Source organism: Pristis pectinata, chromosome 20 (assembly GCF_009764475.1).
Source record: "Pristis pectinata isolate sPriPec2 chromosome 20, sPriPec2.1.pri, whole genome shotgun sequence".
NCBI lineage: Eukaryota > Metazoa > Chordata > Chondrichthyes > Rhinopristiformes > Pristidae > Pristis > Pristis pectinata.
The window spans coordinates 24,748,491-24,766,828 of record NC_067424.1 but is presented as its reverse complement, the minus strand read 5'-3'; the positions used below and the strand labels follow the sequence as shown (position 1 = coordinate 24,766,828).

Genomic DNA, 18,338 nt, shown 5'->3' with positions numbered 1-18,338 from the left:
TGACCTGAGGGGAAAGTTTTTCACGCAGAGGTTGGTGAGTATATGGAATGAGCTGCCAGAGGAAGTGGTTGAGGCAGGCACAATAATATCATTTAAGAAGCACTTGGATAGGTACATGGAGGGGAGGAGCCTAGAGGGATATGGGCAGAACACAGGAAATTGGGAGTAGTTTGGTGGACAACATGATTGGCATAGACTAGATGGGCCAAAGGGCCTGTTTCCGCGCTGTGTTGCTCTATGACTCTATGACTCCATATATCAGGAAACATGTTTGGGAAATTTAGAAGGATAGGAAAGTACATGGTTAAGTACTGCAACTATTTTTCACTTTACATGACTAGTATATTTAAAGGTGTTGAATAGGGCTGGATTGTCAATTGAGTGTCTGCCCATGACTCATCAGTAGTTTGTGGTTGCACTTTCATAGAGACATGCAGCATGGAAACAGGCCAATCAGCCCACCATGTCCAAGCAATCAGTCAGTACCCATCTGTATAAATCCCATGTTCCAACACTTGGCCCATAGCCTTCTACACTCAGGCAATTCAAATGCTGATCTAGACACTTCTTAAATGCTGTCAGTGACTCTGCTTCTACCATTCTCTCAGGCAGTATATTCCAGGTACTCACCACCCTCTGGGTGAAAAAAGCCCTCCTCAGGTCCCCTCTAAATTTCTTACTCCTCATCCTAATTCTCTGTCTTCTAGATTTATCAACTTCTAATTAACCAACTTGGCTCCAGCAATTTAGTAACCAACTTGGCCCATGCAATTCATTAACTAATTGGGTCCAGGCAATTCATACACTAGTATGTATAACTTGCTGCAGTTTACCCTATTTATGACACTCATAATTTTATACACCTCAATCATGTTCCCTCTTTACCTCCTCCTCTCGAGGGAAAACCTTCCCAACCTCTCCAGTCTCTTCTCCTAACTGAAATGCTCCATTCCTGGCAACATCCTAGTGAGTCTCCTCTGCACCCTCTCCAGTGCAATCAAATCTTTCTTATAGTGTGGTGACCAGAACTGCTTGCAAAATTCCAGCTGACATCTGACCAATGTTTTGGCGCATAGCCTCCTTGCTCTTATGTTCAATGCCCCGACTAATGAAGGCTGATATCCCTATGCCTAATTAACTACGCTATCTACCTGTGGTACAACCTTCAAGGATCTTTGGATGTTCACTAAAGTCCCTCTTTGCTCAGTACTCAATATAAAAATACTGGTGTATGTCCCAGCCTCATTGGTGCTCACAAAATACATCATCTCACATTTTTCTGGATTGAACTCCATCTGCTCATTTCACCAACACGACAATATTGCCCCAAAGCTTAAGACTACCCTCCAAATTACCTGAAGCTTCACCAATCTTTGTGTCATCTGTGAACTTACTGATCATGTCTCCCACATCCTCTTCCAAATATTCACAATTATTACTAACAGCAAGAGTCCTAGCACCAGTCCCTGTGGAACCCCACTAGTCACAGGCACACAGTCATGAAAACAACTCTCATCACCCTTTGTCTCCTATTGCCAAACCAATTTGGATCCAATTTTTTATCCCATGGGAATGAACCTGAACCTTTTGGACCCATCTGCCATGTGAGACCTTGTCAAAGGCCATACTGATGTCTATGTAAACCATATCCACTGCACTGCACTCATCAATATACTTTGTTACCTCTGCAGAGAATTTAATCAGATTGGTCAGACAGGATTGGCCCCTGCCATTCACTCACTGTTTACTTACAGGCCTGCCAAACACCTGACTTTCCTTGACAAGCTTTTCTCCTGCTGAGTTCCATGACAATCATCAATCATCAGCAGGGGTGGTCACATGACCAGTCCCACACGTCTAGTGATGGCCTGTAATGATTGTTCCTCTCAGGTGAATGATAGTCAAACTTTTGGAAATATATCTCAGTAATGTCTTTTGTGGGCTGGGCTTGCACACCCTATCCCAAATATGCACATAGCTGAGAAATGTCACCAATGGTTTCCAAGTCACCTGGAAGGAAGGCCATATGTAAAAAATATAAACATTAAACATGCAATTGACTGTACCTTCTTTTGAAATACATAGATACCCTCGTCCTTCAAGCTGTTCCTTTCCCAGCAATACCCACACCAGACTCTCTCAGACAGACCACCCCACCACCCCCACCCCCACCCCCACCTCCCCCCCACCAAATGGACCTCCCCCCAATTCAGGCCATCCACTGCCACTGGGATCTAGACTGAGGCTGAGAGACTATTTCTTCCTGGGGTCTTACTCACTCTGAGGAATCTCATCACTCAGCATTCCAGGTGAACAGAAAAAATCTCAGCAGAGTCTGGATCACTGAAGGGGCAGACAAAAAGACTGGGAGGTTAAGCTCCCAAATGTCTCGTAAATGCTGTTTAAAGGGCATTAGAACAGACACTTGGATAGTAAATGAGTAGAGAGATACAGGCCTAATGCAGGCAAATGGGATTAACGTAGATGGGCATCACAGTTGGAATGGACGAGTTGGACCAAAGGGCCTGTTTCTGTGCTGTACAACTCTATGACACTATGACTCCCAGTGGAGTATCAAGGGAGCAATGTGGGACTTGATTTGCTGACTGGCAGGAGGTTGGAGAGATGGCAGGTTGGTGATCAATGAGGGATTCCACTTACCCAGCAACCTTCTGACAGAAATAAAGGTCAGTTCAGGAAATCATCGACCGGTCTTTGGTCTGTTGATCCAGCCCATCACAGATATCGTGATTAGCAGACTTCAGCCATGAAACACTGTAATTAACTAATTTGTGAGAATGCTGCACTTGAATATTGTGAAAAAGGAAGCCTATTAGCTTGAAGGCATTAGAACCTTTGTCACCTTTGTGTTTTTCTGGGCTATTCACAGACTGATTATCAAGATGTTTGTTCAACGTTGATTTCTGCTGGTTACATTAATCCTTTGCTGGTCTTCAAGACTCTACAGAGAGACTATACAAAGATCACTCCAGAGCTAGTCAATATTCCACAAAGCAGACACAACTAAAGACATAAAACATGACCAATTCACTGGGAGTTTTGTGAGGAGCTGACGTCTCAGACATTCTGGTGCAGGTTTTGTAAAAAAAATACACAGGTATTCCAATGTTCAAAATAGTAGTATTTATATTATAAGAAGCAACCCCCTGTGAATCATGACTAGGAATTCTACTGGGGCAAAAAACAAACTGCTTTAGGAATTCAAAGGATCAAGCAGCATTTTATGTCTTCGGATTTTGACTGGGATTCATCCGTGACATTTTTGTCAATCTCCCAGTGATGTATCTCCCAGAGATGTTGGAAGATAGATTGTGAAAGGCACATTGTAAAGTCAAGATTCTCTTTGCAGGAAAAGCTTGCAGCTACTTGCATTTGGAAATATAAAGAAAGCCACTGTTTGCTACGAAAATGACCAAAACAAGTGATCAGGCCAAAGAAGCTCTGTAATGACCTTGAGCTATGGGCAAATGAAAGTTACGTGTTAAAAACCCTCATTCACAATAAAGCTATTCATAAATATCACATTCAACACTGCCATTTGGTTTGCTTCAATTAATTGTTGAGATGTATGTGTGCTTAGAATTATTTATAACTGTGATAGCAAATGATACTTTACTCAGTACAACAAGGAAGGCCAATAAGTTGTCATGTTGGAATATATTATTGAATTCCCAATGATATATTCCAACATGACAACTTATTGCAAAGAGTCCTAGCAATAAGTGGTATCACAGCAGTCATTTAAATGTTAGATGCAACTAGTAACTTGAAAATATGTTACCGAGAATTCAGCTTCCAGGGCTTGTGAATTATTCGTTGCTTCCTTTAGTTGTTCCTTGTTTAGTAGAGAACTGGTGGTTTGTAGGTATTGCAGAGTAATTTCCCGAGGAGTGGAGACTGATTTGATGGGTTCAATATTTCCCAAGGCACTTACATCCAGTGTAAGGGAGACATTAGAGCCTCTTCTAAATATTATCCAAAAAGAAATAAAAAAGCATTAGTGCCCAGAAATTGAATTCATTTGTGCACATTTTTTATTCACAATTTGCATTTAAAAGCTGTTTTGCACATTTTACATTGTGCTAATGATCAATCAGGAAATTAGCTAGGTTACTACCTGGATGTACTTTGCATTTATCTGGCATCAGACTCACATCCAATAATAACATCTGATATGCAGTGACCATTTCCATGTGTACTGAATTGCTTGGTAAAGATGCAACCTATGGCCTGAGTTTATGATAGGAGATATTTTACCTTTAAAAGCAAAACCTGCTACAAGTTGGCAAAGAGATGCAAATTGTAAGATCTTGATGGGACATCAATATTTCACTGACAGACTCATTATTCTGTACTTCATCTTTCTGCACAACTGTCACTAACAATAACTGCAGCATTGTTTCTCTATTTTATGGACCCCAGTGCAAAAAGCTAACATCACTGGTTCCTTGATGAGCCCTGAACTCGCAGTGACTTGGTACTCTTGGTATGAGGACCCATTGATTCAGGTCTTTACTCGTGTGGTGCCCAACACACAGAAGAGCACCCTGGTCTCTCCCCACTGCACTCCTGACTCCATTATTCTTTCACCTCCATGGCTGTCTTTAATGCTGCTGTAATGTGACTGCCATGGGAGTATTCTTTAGAAATGGCTTTTTTTCCAGCAGACAGTGTGGAATGACAGCAGCTATAATCTCCGTAGATATTTGCTGCAGGTAAATGTGCATGAAAAATTCTTGCACTTCATTCAGGGTGAAGATAAACTCAATGTTTTTGTTTAGTGGGTGTTTCACCTTTTTTTCCAATATTTTCTTATCGGTCACCAATTGCTTGGTAGTACTATACAAAGTGCCCATTTAGTGCACCAAAAAAGGGTGAACTCTGATTTCTAGACTTAGGTTAATTGAGGAGTCACATTGAAAATTCATTTGGTCTTCTCTCACTTTGCTACCACAAATTTGCTGTTTGCTGGAGAAGAGATTTTTTTGCTCAAACTCTGCTGAAGTTGTGGCTACGTAGCAAATAAATCCTCACAGAAGTTCACTTTGTCATTTGGAATTGTTTATCTTCTGAGTTATATTGCATTGTTACAGCACATTCTAAATCTTTAAATTGAACTAATTTATTCCTTTTGTTTTACGCATATCTAGATGAAGGTTATAAATTCTGCTTCCATCCAGTCAAATTTTGATTGGTTTAGTAGATGAAGCAAAACTGCTTTGTGGAAAGAGAAATAGTTAACATTTCGGGTCTGGAACTCTGATGAAGATTTCCCTTTTATATTTTTTTCTGTCTCTCAACTGTACTAATCTTGTTATGTTCATTTTGCCATATATGTTATGCATAATTTATGTTAATTTATTGCAACTTATGTCTGTCATGTTTTCATTGTATTTATACCTGGGTGTGTATACCTATGACAATAAACTTGAACTTGAACTTGAATTTGGATGCCTGACCTGAAATGTTAACTGTTCTTCTTTCCACAGATGCTGCCTGACCTGCTGTGTGTTTCAGGCATTTTCTGTTTTTATTTCAGATTTCCAGGATTTTCAAAACTCCTTTTCCTTCTGAAGAAGAGTCTACCTTCAATTCATATACATGTCTGTTTTTTTCTACAGTGCAGGCTGACCTTTTGATGGCTCAAGCAGTTTCTGTTTTTTTTCACCTTTGGTTTCCATACCAGTATTTTGTTCTTTCCTCTGACCTTCTTTATTCACCCTTGGCAACTGAACTCTCAGTCTGTAAGTACTTCTGTCCTCTGCCTGATACTTGTTAATGTGCAATACATAAGCACTCCCTACTCGTTACGGTGTAGTAAGTTTGCTTTGGCATTAAGGGTTATAGAGATCCTTTGGATTTGTTTGCTAATGGAATGTCACAGGATGTGTGCCTGGTATCTGCAACCTTATGTACAACTGTAACAGGAAATAAAATGACATGAGGAACCAAGAAGGACCAGGCAATATATACAACAAAGAATGAGAAGTAACAGTTTACTTTGAAATAAAAAGCATATTACACATGAATCCAATCTCACCATGTTTGTAAATGTGTTTATTTTCTGAAGGTCCTCTTTTCTTTTTTACTGGTTTGGACTTAGTCATTTTAACTGTATAAGCTCAGAGAGCATATTATTTTCTGCTGCTGATGTCGACATATCAGATACAAAAAAGCACTCATGTTGCAACATTGTGTTAACAAACAAACTCAAAGGGATCTTTACAACCCCCTGTGAGAAATCGTACTTACAGCATCACACAGGGTAGGGAGTGCTCATTCATTGCACATTGACAAGTATCACAGGCATAGCGTGGAACTACTTGTGACCTGACAGTAAAATTGCTGAAGATAAATAATGAATAATAAATAATGAACTCAGCCCTTTTACAAGGTACAAAGGGAATGGAGGTACTGAAAACTGAGTTCGATCTAATTTCAACATTGTTCAACCTTAGATCAGGGATTGGGGATGGGTTAGTTCATAAGCTTGACTCATTTTCCTGCATCTGGCTTTGCTTCCTCCTGTTAAAACTATGAATTCATGCCACTCTTGATTCTGCATGGACCCTCTCTAAATATAAATCAGGCAGCAATGGACTTTAAATGGCCTACATTATAGCTTTGGTCCTGCATCAAGATTCTGCCAGTTCCATCACTGTTGTAAAATATACCCCTGTTACGTAGGTGATGCCCTGGTGTCTAGGTGTGGGCAAACTTATGATCTAAAATTTCCATGCTCGAACAGCACCACTTTGCCCATGAATTAGGTCTTTGAATTAGAGGTACTTTCCATTAAGAAGAAAAGACTCTTATTCATACACTTCTAAGGTCCAGTTTGATGTGAAATCTACAGCTCTCACTTCAGAATGCAAATGATAATTAACGCTATCACTCTATGTTGTAGTTTGATTGGTTTCATGTAAAAACCATTTCGCTTCAAAGTTAATGTATATTTATTTGTTTCCTTTTGTTGCACCTGGGGAAGTGAGATGCTAACAACAACCAGAAAGAACATAACTGTTTATCCATATGTGCTTGAACACTGATGACCTGTTCCTTTCTCAATATGCTTTCCTGTGTAATGAAAAACTGCTGGTAATTTTGCTGGTAATTTTGCAAAATTTACTATTTAATATTTAGTTACTTAAAATGGTTAGACATGTATAATTATGCAACAGATTACTCTACACTTCTGAACACAGAAAGGTACTGAGAAAACTCCCATTTGTTTTTGAATATACAGTATAGTAGACAGTTAAAATGGCTACGCTGCAACCACTGTAAGGGGATGTGGTCAACACCACGTTTGCCAAGATGAGAGAAGTTGATTTATTGAAGCATTACTCTAGGTGTTTACTGGAGGGTCTGTTGTAGTCTGATGATTTTTTTTTGCTTGTAATTCAAGAAAGGTTTGATAAAAAGAGCCAGTGCAGTACATATACATTTACAACATCAGAATAATTAAGTTAAAATGGTGATTTGTGAAAAGTCATTACAGGAAAGCTGTCAAAGCTTTTTACGAGGAAATAGAAAGGCTGTGTTTAATCCTTGTACCTCCATTTAGTAACTGTCATTGCTTCAAGGAAAGTACTATGTTTGATTAATTTTGCCAAACAGTTCAAAAGTTAAATAAATGGATCAAAATGTGAAACAAAACTCTTTCCTTTAATGTGTGTCTCAAAGTGAATCTCATTGTATCTTATGGCTTCAACTGTAGAATAATGTCATTTATAAAGATTAACAACAGCTTGGAATTTTAACTGCAAACCATCCCAATTTCAACAGAGTGATGATGGTAACCATGGTGAAATGAAGACAATGATGTCTGCCTTTATCTCCTGCCCTGCTGCCATACCCTATGGACCTATTTTATCCGCACTACCAGCTACCCTTTAATCTTTGGTCAGAATAACTTCTTTTTTCCTGCACACCACACACGAATTAGAGTCGGGTTTCAGAAAACACCCTGTTTCCTTCCTTTTCATGGCTGATGATCAGTTTCTTCAGGCTTGTGGCTGGATCTCACTGGTAATTGAGGATTTAACAGCATACATGTCCAGATGGACTACACCCTGGGAACTGGGCTGCAATCAGAGTGCCGAGAGAATGCCATGCAGATCCTCTTCAGAAAATTCACATTGCTGTGTCTGATGATATTTCAAGTAAAATGAGCATGTAAACAGTGGGGTACGGTAGCATGTAAACAGTGGGGCACGGTAACATAGTGGTTAGTGCGATGCTATTACAGCGCCATCGATCGGGGTTCAATTCCCATCTCTGTCTGTAAGGAGTTTGTATGTTCTCCCGTGTCTGTGTGGGTTTCCGCCGGGTGCTCCGGTTTCCTCCCACATTCTAAAGACGTATGGGTAGGTTAACTTGGGGTTTAAAATGGGCGGTGCGGACTCATTGGGCCGGAAGGGCCTGTTATCACGCTGTAAATAAAATTTAAAAAACAATTTTAAAAATTAAAAATTTTAACCTGGTTGAGGCAAAGAGTCTCAACCTGAAATGTTGACTGCCTGACCTGCTGAGTTCCCCCAGCAGTTTGCTCCAGATTCCAGCATCCGCAGTCCCTTGTGTCTCAATTTTAATCCTACCTGACCATAGAGAACTAGGCTGGTTGACAAGCAATTGTTCACTGGAAAGCCACCCAGATCCCACTAAGCTCAAGTCTGACTCAGATCCTCCAGGCTGTCTGCCTATAGCTAGTGGAATTCTTTTAATATGGATCTGGATTAGATTGATATCATTGACCCTGCACTACAATTTTTTAGCATGTCTAGGGTAATTATCAAAGGGCCAGCACACAGATGTAATCACAAAGTAAGCATGCCAGCACCTCTACTTTCTTAGAAGCTGAAGGAGATTTGGCATGCCACCAAATACTCTAACGAACTTCCACAGATGAAAGTATCCTGACTGGTTGCATCATTGTCTGGTATGGTAATTCCAATGCACAGGAATGCAATGGGCTGCAGAGAGTTGTAGACACAGCCTGGTCTATCATGGGCACAGCCCTCCCCAGCACCGAGAGCATCTACGGGAGACGCTGCCTCGAGAAGGCAACATCTATCATCAAGGATCCCCACCATCCAGGTTATGCTCTTTCATCACTGTTGCTGTCAAGCAGGAGGTACAGAAGTCTGAAGTCCCACAGCACCAGGTTCACGAACACTTACCTCCCTACAACCATCGGGTTCTTGAACCAGCCTGCACAATCCTACCCCTACCTCAGCAATGGAACACTAAGGACCACCTCTTGCACTACCATGGACTGGTCGCTGATTGTGTGTTTGCTTTTGTACTGTCTTTTTTTCTCTCTCTCTTCACTGTCTTTTGTAATTTATGTATATTCTACCTACGTGCCCATGATGCTGCTGCAAGCAAGTTTTTCTTTGCACCTGTACCTCACTGTACTTGTGCACATGACAATAAATTCGACTTGACTTGGCTTTCCCACCTACTTGAAGGGTGTGATGAGTCTAAACAAGGAATGTTTTTACTTTCCTAAGTCTCACCACGAAAATCCCAGATTCCCATTTCCCAGTAATCCTCTTCTTTATTCACAGATTCATAGAAATCCAAGGATTCTTTAATATGATTCTATAACTCTGCCTTCACACCCTTTCAGATTGCGAGCTCAAGACTAAGTGATTTTTCTTTCTCAACAGTCCTCTAATCCTTCTGCAAATTTAAATTTAGGCTGTTTAGTTACTGACTTCCATACTAGGGGAAATATGTTCTTACTATTTACTTTGTCTTGGCCTCTCACAATTTTATTCACCTCAATTAAATCCCAAGTCTCTTTTCCAAAGAAAACAATCTCCATTTGGGCAGGCTGCCCTCATAACCGTTAGTCTCTGACCCTGGGAATGTACTCGTAAATCTTCTTGTAAGTCTCCTCTATGGCCACTCTAATGCTATTACATTCTTCCTGTAGTGTGGTGACCAGAACTGTACACATACCTCTATGTCCCAGCCTAATTAATGATTTATACAGCTCTAGCATGAGCTCCCTGTTCATGTACTTTCTGCCTTAGCCAATATAAAGGCAAGTTATTCTATATACCTTCTCAACCATTGACCTTCCTCTCCATCTACCATCAGGGATTTATGGACACGCTCTCCAAGATACCTTTGTTTCTCCGCAGTTCTCAGTTTCCTACCATTATTTATATATCCCCGTGCCTTGTTTATCCCCCCTAAATGCATTACCTCACACATCTTCCTTGTGAATTCTATTTCCCACTTTTGTCCTCTCCTGACAGCTCATCTTCTTTTATCCTAAAACATTCTTCATCATTATCAACCATGCTGCCAATTTTGGTATCATCAGCAAACTTCTTAATTTGTGTCTCTATGTTAAAGTCCAAATTAATTATATGCATTATGAAAGATAAGAAAAAAATCACTCTCTCCTGTCAGGACCACTGTCTTGTACACACACAAGGAGAAAAGCTTTACTTTCTGGAGATTGGCAGGTAGTGGATCAATGTCATTCTGGGAGTTAAAATAGCCCAAGTCTAATATTTTCTCTTAGGACCATGAATGCAAATTCCACAAGTGCTTCAACACCTCCAACCATCTGAAACCCACCTGCAGTTAACCATAATCCCAAAGCTGATTTAGCACAGGCATTTGGTTTAAAATTGAACCACGTTCAACTTGACTTGAAAGTACATCACCATCCTTCAGTTGTTGCTGTTTTAAAATTCTGAAGGTCCCTAACAAGCACCGTCCATCCACATTTCCCTCCAAATTATGTATCTTCCTGCCTTGGAAATATGTCGCTAGTTATTCATCGCAGTTGGGTCAGAATTCTGGAATTCCCTCCTTAACAGCACTGTCTAATGTATAAACAGCACTGTCTTCAACAGGGCAATTAGGGATGTGGTATAAATGCTGGACTTGCCAATAACACCCACATCACATAAATGAAAAATAAAAAAAGTATATATTTTCTGCAGATATATTATTTCTTTCAGCTGTATTATAGGAGGCACAGAAAATGTGTAGATGATAGAAGAACCTTTCAACGGGAAGTAGACAGACTTTGTGTGGGCAAAGTTGTGACAGCTCAGTCTAGGGAGTATGAGATCATTTGCACTGAATCCAAGACAAATTAGAATGTTTTCTAACTATGAGTGACTGGAACTTAGGAGCAGCAAAGTGAGTTGGGTATTAATGCACATGATTCAGTAAATATTTGGGCACAAATGGGCAAAAAGGCCTTCATATTGGTCTTCATATGAAGGGTATCAAAATGTAAAAGTGAAAAATTCTGTTTTAATTTTGCAGAGCTTTGATTAGATCCCATATGGAACACTAAGTTTAAAATTGGCTATCACAGCTCAGGATACATCATCCTAGGAGAAGGCACTGTGCCTGTTTATTAGAATGATACCAGGTCTTGAATGATCAAGTTATGAATACATTGTACAAACTTAAAATAAAAACAGAGAATGTTGGAGACAGTCAGCAGGTTAGGCAGCATCCATGGAAACAGAAACTGAGTTAACATTAAAGGTTGAAACCCCTTTAACATAACCGCATAAACTTGGTTTGTTTTTTTTAAAAGGTTGAGGGATGATTTAATCAAGGTGTTTAAAATTCATATAACATGATAGGGAAAAAGAGAAAAACTGTTTCATCGGACAAAGTATTGCTGAAGAATCTTAAAATTAGAATGGGGTTATTTAAGAGTGAAATCAAGAAGGTCTTTCGTACAAATCTAGAACTCTCTAACACTGAAAACTGCAAATGCTGAAACAAATAACTTCAAAGCTGAGATTGATATGTTCAGTGAAGGTTTTACAAATCATCAGTCAAATACAGCTTAAACAAGTTAAAGTAATGATTGGCTATGACATATCAAGGAAGTGAGTGGCCTGAAACAAAAATGCTGGAAACACTCAGCAGGCCAGGCAGCATCTCAGGAAAGAGCAATATGTAAGGCATCTGACCTGCTGAGTGATTCTCGCATTTTCTGCATTTATTTCAGATCTCCAGCATTTGCAGTTTATTGATTTGGAGACTTCAACGCAAAGTTGCCAGCAAGCTCCGATATCATTAAACATGCATTTGACCAAGTAACACCTTGCTTTTCTTGCTCACAGACACCAGAGATATTCTGCAGGGTGTCAAGTTCAACAAAATACCAGAAGATTAGAAATCTGTGTTGACTGGGACCTACTGTATGCTTTGTGAATGGTAAAGATTTTTTTGTTATTCAGAGCAAAATCTGTCACTCAGTCCTTTCTGAGATAATTGTTTTGATCTGATTTCAATTCAGCCATGCAATTACAATTTTATACAATGACACATAATATACTGTTTTTGGCTTACTTGTCGAATTATTTGACGTTATAGTGACTCTGCTTGTCAAACACGAAACATAATTTCATGATTAGGATAGATTACTGACCTTGTTGCTTAAAATGTGTTTACAATGTTTGACAGCTTATTACGCAAGTATTCACCAAACTACTTGTTAGAAACAGAGGCTTCACGAATGTAAAGGCAGTATGGGAGCCTCCTGGGTTTAAATCAGTATGGGAGACAAGGGCCTTGTAAGTTTAGGGGTAGTGCAGGAGATAGAGCCCTCAAGGGTTTAAAGTAATGAGGAATGTGGGGATCCCATGAGTTCAGGAATAGTACAGGCAGTGGGGGTCCCATGGGTTCAGAGACAGCATGGGAAGCAGAAGCCAGGTGGGTTTAGAGACAATATAGGAGACATTGGTATAAGGGCAAAGAAGGGAGGGACCACACAGTTTTAGAGATAGTGTGGAAAACAGAGCCCCTTGGGCTAAGGGCAACACAGGAGACAGAGGCCCAAAAGATTTAGTGCAGTGTGGGAGAGCATGGATGAGCAGCAATGATCTGTAGAGAGTGCAAGCAGTCAGCAGCTGGAGAGTAGGGACAGACTGGGTTGGAGTGGGCAATGAAGGCAGGAGGAGAGTCAGGAATAGGGCTGAGAGAATGGGGAAGGAGCTGAGGGGGAGATGGACCTAAGGATGGGGAGACTGAGGGAGGGGATGAGGATGGCGAGAGGGCAAGCATATAGTGGGAGAGATGGCCAAGAAAAAGATTGTGGGCAAGATTGCATGCCTCTATCCATGTATGAATGGTCAAAGTGCACCTGTGTGTACTTAGAGTGGGTCCACATGTGTGTGATAAGTCTGTGTAGCAAAGCCTGGTCACCAATCGCCTTGGACCTCCATGCCATTGGGTCAGGACCTCATTTTGTCAAGATATCTGGTAGCTGGTTTACAATGGCCACCCTATACTAAAACAATTCAGACACAGGTATCTTCTACTCCTCAGAATTGGAATGGAAGCAAATCATCCTCGACCCCAATGTCTGCCTAAGAAGAAGAGTAATTGCTGAATAGGCAGCAGTTTTATCTGTAAGGAAAAAATGCCAACTGAAAGCTACCACAGACAATTTCCATTGATACACTCATTAACTGATATGACTAAACATTTGCAGCTTGAACAGAAAGCAAAAGAAATGCTGATCTGGCTTGGTCATTCTCATGGGCATCAATATGGTTGTGGTTGTATTCCAAATTCAATGACCACCAAATCTTGATTTGAAAATGCTTTCTTCCTCTTGGCCCTCCTCCCTCTCTGCTTCTCAGGTAAAGTTCATTAATTAAATCTGCCTTCCATGCTGCTATCCAGTCTTTCTACTAGACACCCATTCATGTACTGGGACTTTGTCTCATGACATGACACATACAGGAAACCTGAACCTCAGACGCTGCTGATTCATTGTGCAAGTAAACTAAGAGTTGTAGCAGAGATATCTGGGGCTATCTAAGCATATAAGTTTCACTACTGAAATTTATTTTGGCTAGTGTTTTTTTATATTGATTGATAGAAAAATAAATTTTTCATTGTATTAAACAGTTCTATTCCTGTTCAAAGCAAAAATGTATCCCAGAATATGTCATGGCCATCAATCACAGCATAATTGTCAATGGTTGATTGGTCAAGATTTTTGCTCAAGATGGTATTAAATAGAGGAACCTGATGACCAAAAAAATCTAGGGAGAAAACTAAACAAATTACAATATTTATTTTTTTGTTCTGAGCCAGAGAAAAAGAATAAGTAATATCCTGAATATGAATGCAAACACCCAAAAAAGATTACCAAGTGTACATAAAAGGATATCACCACAAACGTTCTAAATCATCTGCAGTTTTTAAAATTATTCTGTATACTGGTGCATTTTCTATGTTTTCAAGACTGCAAGACGAAAACTGGAGAAAAAAAGAAGACAAAGTCCTTTTGAAGCACTTTAATTTGTTCTGACTGATTATCTACAGGAAGCAGTGCCTCAAGAAAGATCCCCACTATCCGGGCCATACCATCTTTTTGCAGCTACCATCGGGCAGGAGGTACAGAAGCCTGATGTCCCATACCACCAGGTTCAAGAACAGTTACTTCCCTTCAACCAGTCAGTTCTTGAACCAACTGGCAAAACCCAAATCACCACTACAGCTTAGCAACACTCTGATCACTTTGCACTAAAATGGACTTTGTTTTTTTTTGTTCTAATTGTGTTTTTCTCTTGTAAAAATTGTGTATAATTTATGTTTAATTTAAGTTTTTCTTGTGAATGCTGCTTATGATGCTATGTGCCTGTGATGCTGCTGCAAGTACGTTTTTCATTGCACCTGTGCGCACATGTACTTGGGCATATGACAATAAACTCAACTTTGAATTTGGTTATTATGTCATTAATATTTGTTTATTTGGTTACAGTCTTTTTTCCAGGGTAGGGAAGTCTAAAACTAGAGAGCATAGACTTAAGATGAGAGGGGGAAAATTTTAAAGGGATCAGTGGAATATGTTTTTCATACAGAGGGTGATGGGCGTGTGGAACAAGCTGCCAGAGGAAGCTGTAGAGGTGGGTACAGTTACAATGTTCAAAAGATATTTGGACACGAACATGGATAGAAAAGGCCTAAATGGATATGGGCCAAATGTAGGCAAATGGGACTAGCTCAGATAGACATCTTGGTTGGCTTGAACGAGTTGGGCCAAAGGGCCTGTTTCCATGCTGTATAGCCCTATGACGCTATTGGGTTGTGGGAGTTAGTCATGAACAAATTGGCAATCAGGTTTCCTAAATCACAATAATGACCACACTTCACTAGCTGTAGAAAGCTCTTGTGATGTCCCAATAAGAATATGAAGGGTATAGTAGAAATACAAATTGTCCCTTTGTTGATAAAGAAAAGCTTATTGTTCCCCATAATACCATTGAAAAGACTTCTGAAATTGCTTTTTCCTTCACTCTCTGAAAATCTATGTTGTGTTAATTATGTTTATAAGTTCTTCCTGATCACAATCCTAATTTTGTCTCTTGCAAGTAAGATTCTGTATCAATTTCAAAGCTATCTAATTTCTTATATTATGAGAAAATTGCTTTTCAATTTCCTTCCTTTGTGACTGAAGTGATCTAGCAGAGGGTACATGATTCAGACCTCAGCACTCTGAATAAACTGGGCCTGGGATTTCCGCTTTCGAACAAATTACACCTCTGGCAAAACTTAGCTTGTACATATTCACAACGTACTTGTAAGTTTGTTGCAGCTTGGTTTCTCAGTATGTTATATAAAACCTTGGTGAGGCTACACTTGGAGTATTATGTATAGTTTTGGTCTTCATATCTAACAAGAAATATACTTGCCACAGTGGGAATACAACAAAGATTCATATGATGAAGAGCTTGCAGTATAAGGAGCGATTGTGTAGACTGAGCCTTTATTTCCAGAGTTTAGAAGAATGAAAGATGGTCTCTCGAAATGCAGAGGGCTTAACAGGATAAATGCAGGGAGGATGTTTCCCCTGGTTGAAGAGTCTAAATCTGGGGGTCGCAGTCTCAGAACAAAGTGTAGGCAATTTAGAAATGAGATGTGGGGAGACTTCTTCACTTAGAGGATGATGAATCTTTTGAATTCTCGAGCCCAGAGGGCTATAGAGGCTCACTCAGTGGATGCATTCAAAAGGAAGATTGATAGATTTTGAATACTAAGGGAATCAAGGGACAAGAGTGTACTGCAGGAAGAGGTAAAAGATCAGCCATGACCTTGATGAATGCTGCTTCACTCTGACCTTGGCTTTTTTAAGCAAAATAAAATTAAAGACCAAATACTCAGGATCCAAAAAGCTGCTATATTATCTAGCAGAGTTGTTAATATTCATATTTTTCATTCCTGTGCCATAAATCAAATTTGGTCTTGAATCTCATCAAATCAAATATTTATTAAAATTCTTTTCAGTTGAAAAGCTGTGGCAATCACGTTGAATGTACAAAGTTGTTACCAGCCATGTAATGTAATAAGTTTTACACTTTGTGATGTGACCAAAAATATTTCACAACTTAGTTGCTGAAGAACTATGTGGTTAGCCTCAACTATGGAGGAACCAAGTAAGTTAGGTGGCTAAATGTATGTACTTAGTTTACATGGAAATTATTAAGTTATCACCTTCATATACTATGCCCTCCTATATTCCAGTTTGTGAACATTTCCCAAGTAGTTCTGTCAGTCTTCTAGTCTGTCATAGATATACACACAGCAATATATATATATTTATGTAGCACTATTTCTCTGTCCTCAAACTCTTCAGACAATGAATCATTTTTTTGAATGCGTTGTTTGTTCATCTGACATATATAACTGCATTTCATGGGAAGGGTGATTGTTATATGGAACAGGCTGTCGTAGGAGGTGGTAAGGGCAGATGTGATTACAATGTTCAAAAGGCATTTGGACAGGTACTTGTGTTGGAAGGGAGGAGAGGGCTACAGGCCTAATGCACAGACTCAGTGGGCTGAAGGGCCTGTTTCTGTGCTGTATCTCTCTCTCTACAACTCTATGAGTGTTGTCATAGAGTGTCATGTCATGGGTACAAATAGTATTTTGCAACATAATCAAGGATCTACACTTCCTTGGTGAGATAAGAATGAAGCTTATTAAGTTTAATCACCATTAAATGCAGAATAATCCCTTAATATATAAAATATATGGACTCAAAGCAAACCCAGCCTTTCCAAGTAACCTGGTGCTTGCATGCTTTTTACTAAGCACAGACAAGTTCAAGGACGATTCATGGATCAGAAATACTATTTGCTTTTTTAGTACTACTCACCAGGTTAACTGAGAATTCTCAATATTGGGGAAGTAAATAATCCAATTCATCTTTAAACCCATTGTTACTGACACCTTCACCTGCAATATTCCCTTTAGAAATAGCTACACCAGGCCAGTCTGTATTTTATTCTGTCTATGGAAAAGACACAATAACAATTACCTCATAACTATCAATCTATTTTTGAGCATAACTTGCTCAAAACACTTCCAGCACCATAGTGAATAATTCCAACCCTTAAGAAGTTCATCTGTAGCTTCAAAAGCAAATTTTGAAATATGAGAGTAAAACAAAATCATGGTATAAAAATTGAAGAAAAGAATATAAAACTTCTATCAGTTTGTTATTTGAAATTTTCAGCATGTTCAAAACCCCTGCATTTCTCTACTTTGGCCCTCTTGTGTATCATTGACTTCGAGCCTTGCCATTGACCATCAACGATGCAACTCATTATCAAGTAGTTTGTTTGTACATGTTGCTGAGCTTCAACAATAGAAGTTGTTTGTATGGACTAAATAAGAACATTAGCGATAGGAGCAGTAATGGGTCTCACACCTCTGAACCTATTGTGCCATTTAAGATTATGGTTAATCTGATCTTGATATCAACTCCACTTTCCTCTCTGATTCCCATAACTCTCAACTCCTTTATGGTCTGTAAGAGAAAAAGAAATATAAGTGGGAATAGACTCTTCAGCCTCTCATCTATTCTGTTATACAACCAGATTGTGGCCCATCTTTTATCTCAGTGCCACCTTCCTGCACTAACCCCATATTCTGTTATTTCCTTACAGTCTAAGAACATATTGATCTCAGTCTCAAATATACTCAGGGTAGGGAATTCCAAAAATTCACCATCCTCTGGCTGAAAAAAATTCTTCTCATCTCTTCCCTCAAATGCCGATCCTTTATTTCCATCTGGTGACCTTTGCTTCTCAGCCAGGGGAAACATAGACTCTGTATCCATCCTGTCAGTCCCAAACTTTGTCTTAGAATTGAATATACTCAACAATTCAGCCTCCAAAGCTTCCTGATATAGATTCCAAAGATTTGTAACTCCTTGAGAAGAAATTCCACCTCATCTCTGTTCTGACCAATCACTCTTTCTGAGACTTTGCACCTTAGTTCTATTTTCCCTTACAAGATGAAAC

At 39.5% G+C, this 18,338-nt stretch overlaps 1 protein-coding gene across 1 annotated transcript in view; it reads right to left on the bottom strand.

Moving 5' to 3' along the window:
• LOC127580934 (receptor-type tyrosine-protein phosphatase R-like) overlaps window positions 1-18,338 on the bottom strand; it is a 64,090-nt gene that overhangs the window by 20,797 nt on the left and 24,955 nt on the right. The window contains exon 4 of the mRNA XM_052034909.1: window positions 3,803-3,986. Coding sequence (XP_051890869.1) covers window positions 3,803-3,986 — 184 coding nt within the window. The remainder of the gene's footprint in view (window positions 1-3,802; window positions 3,987-18,338) is intronic.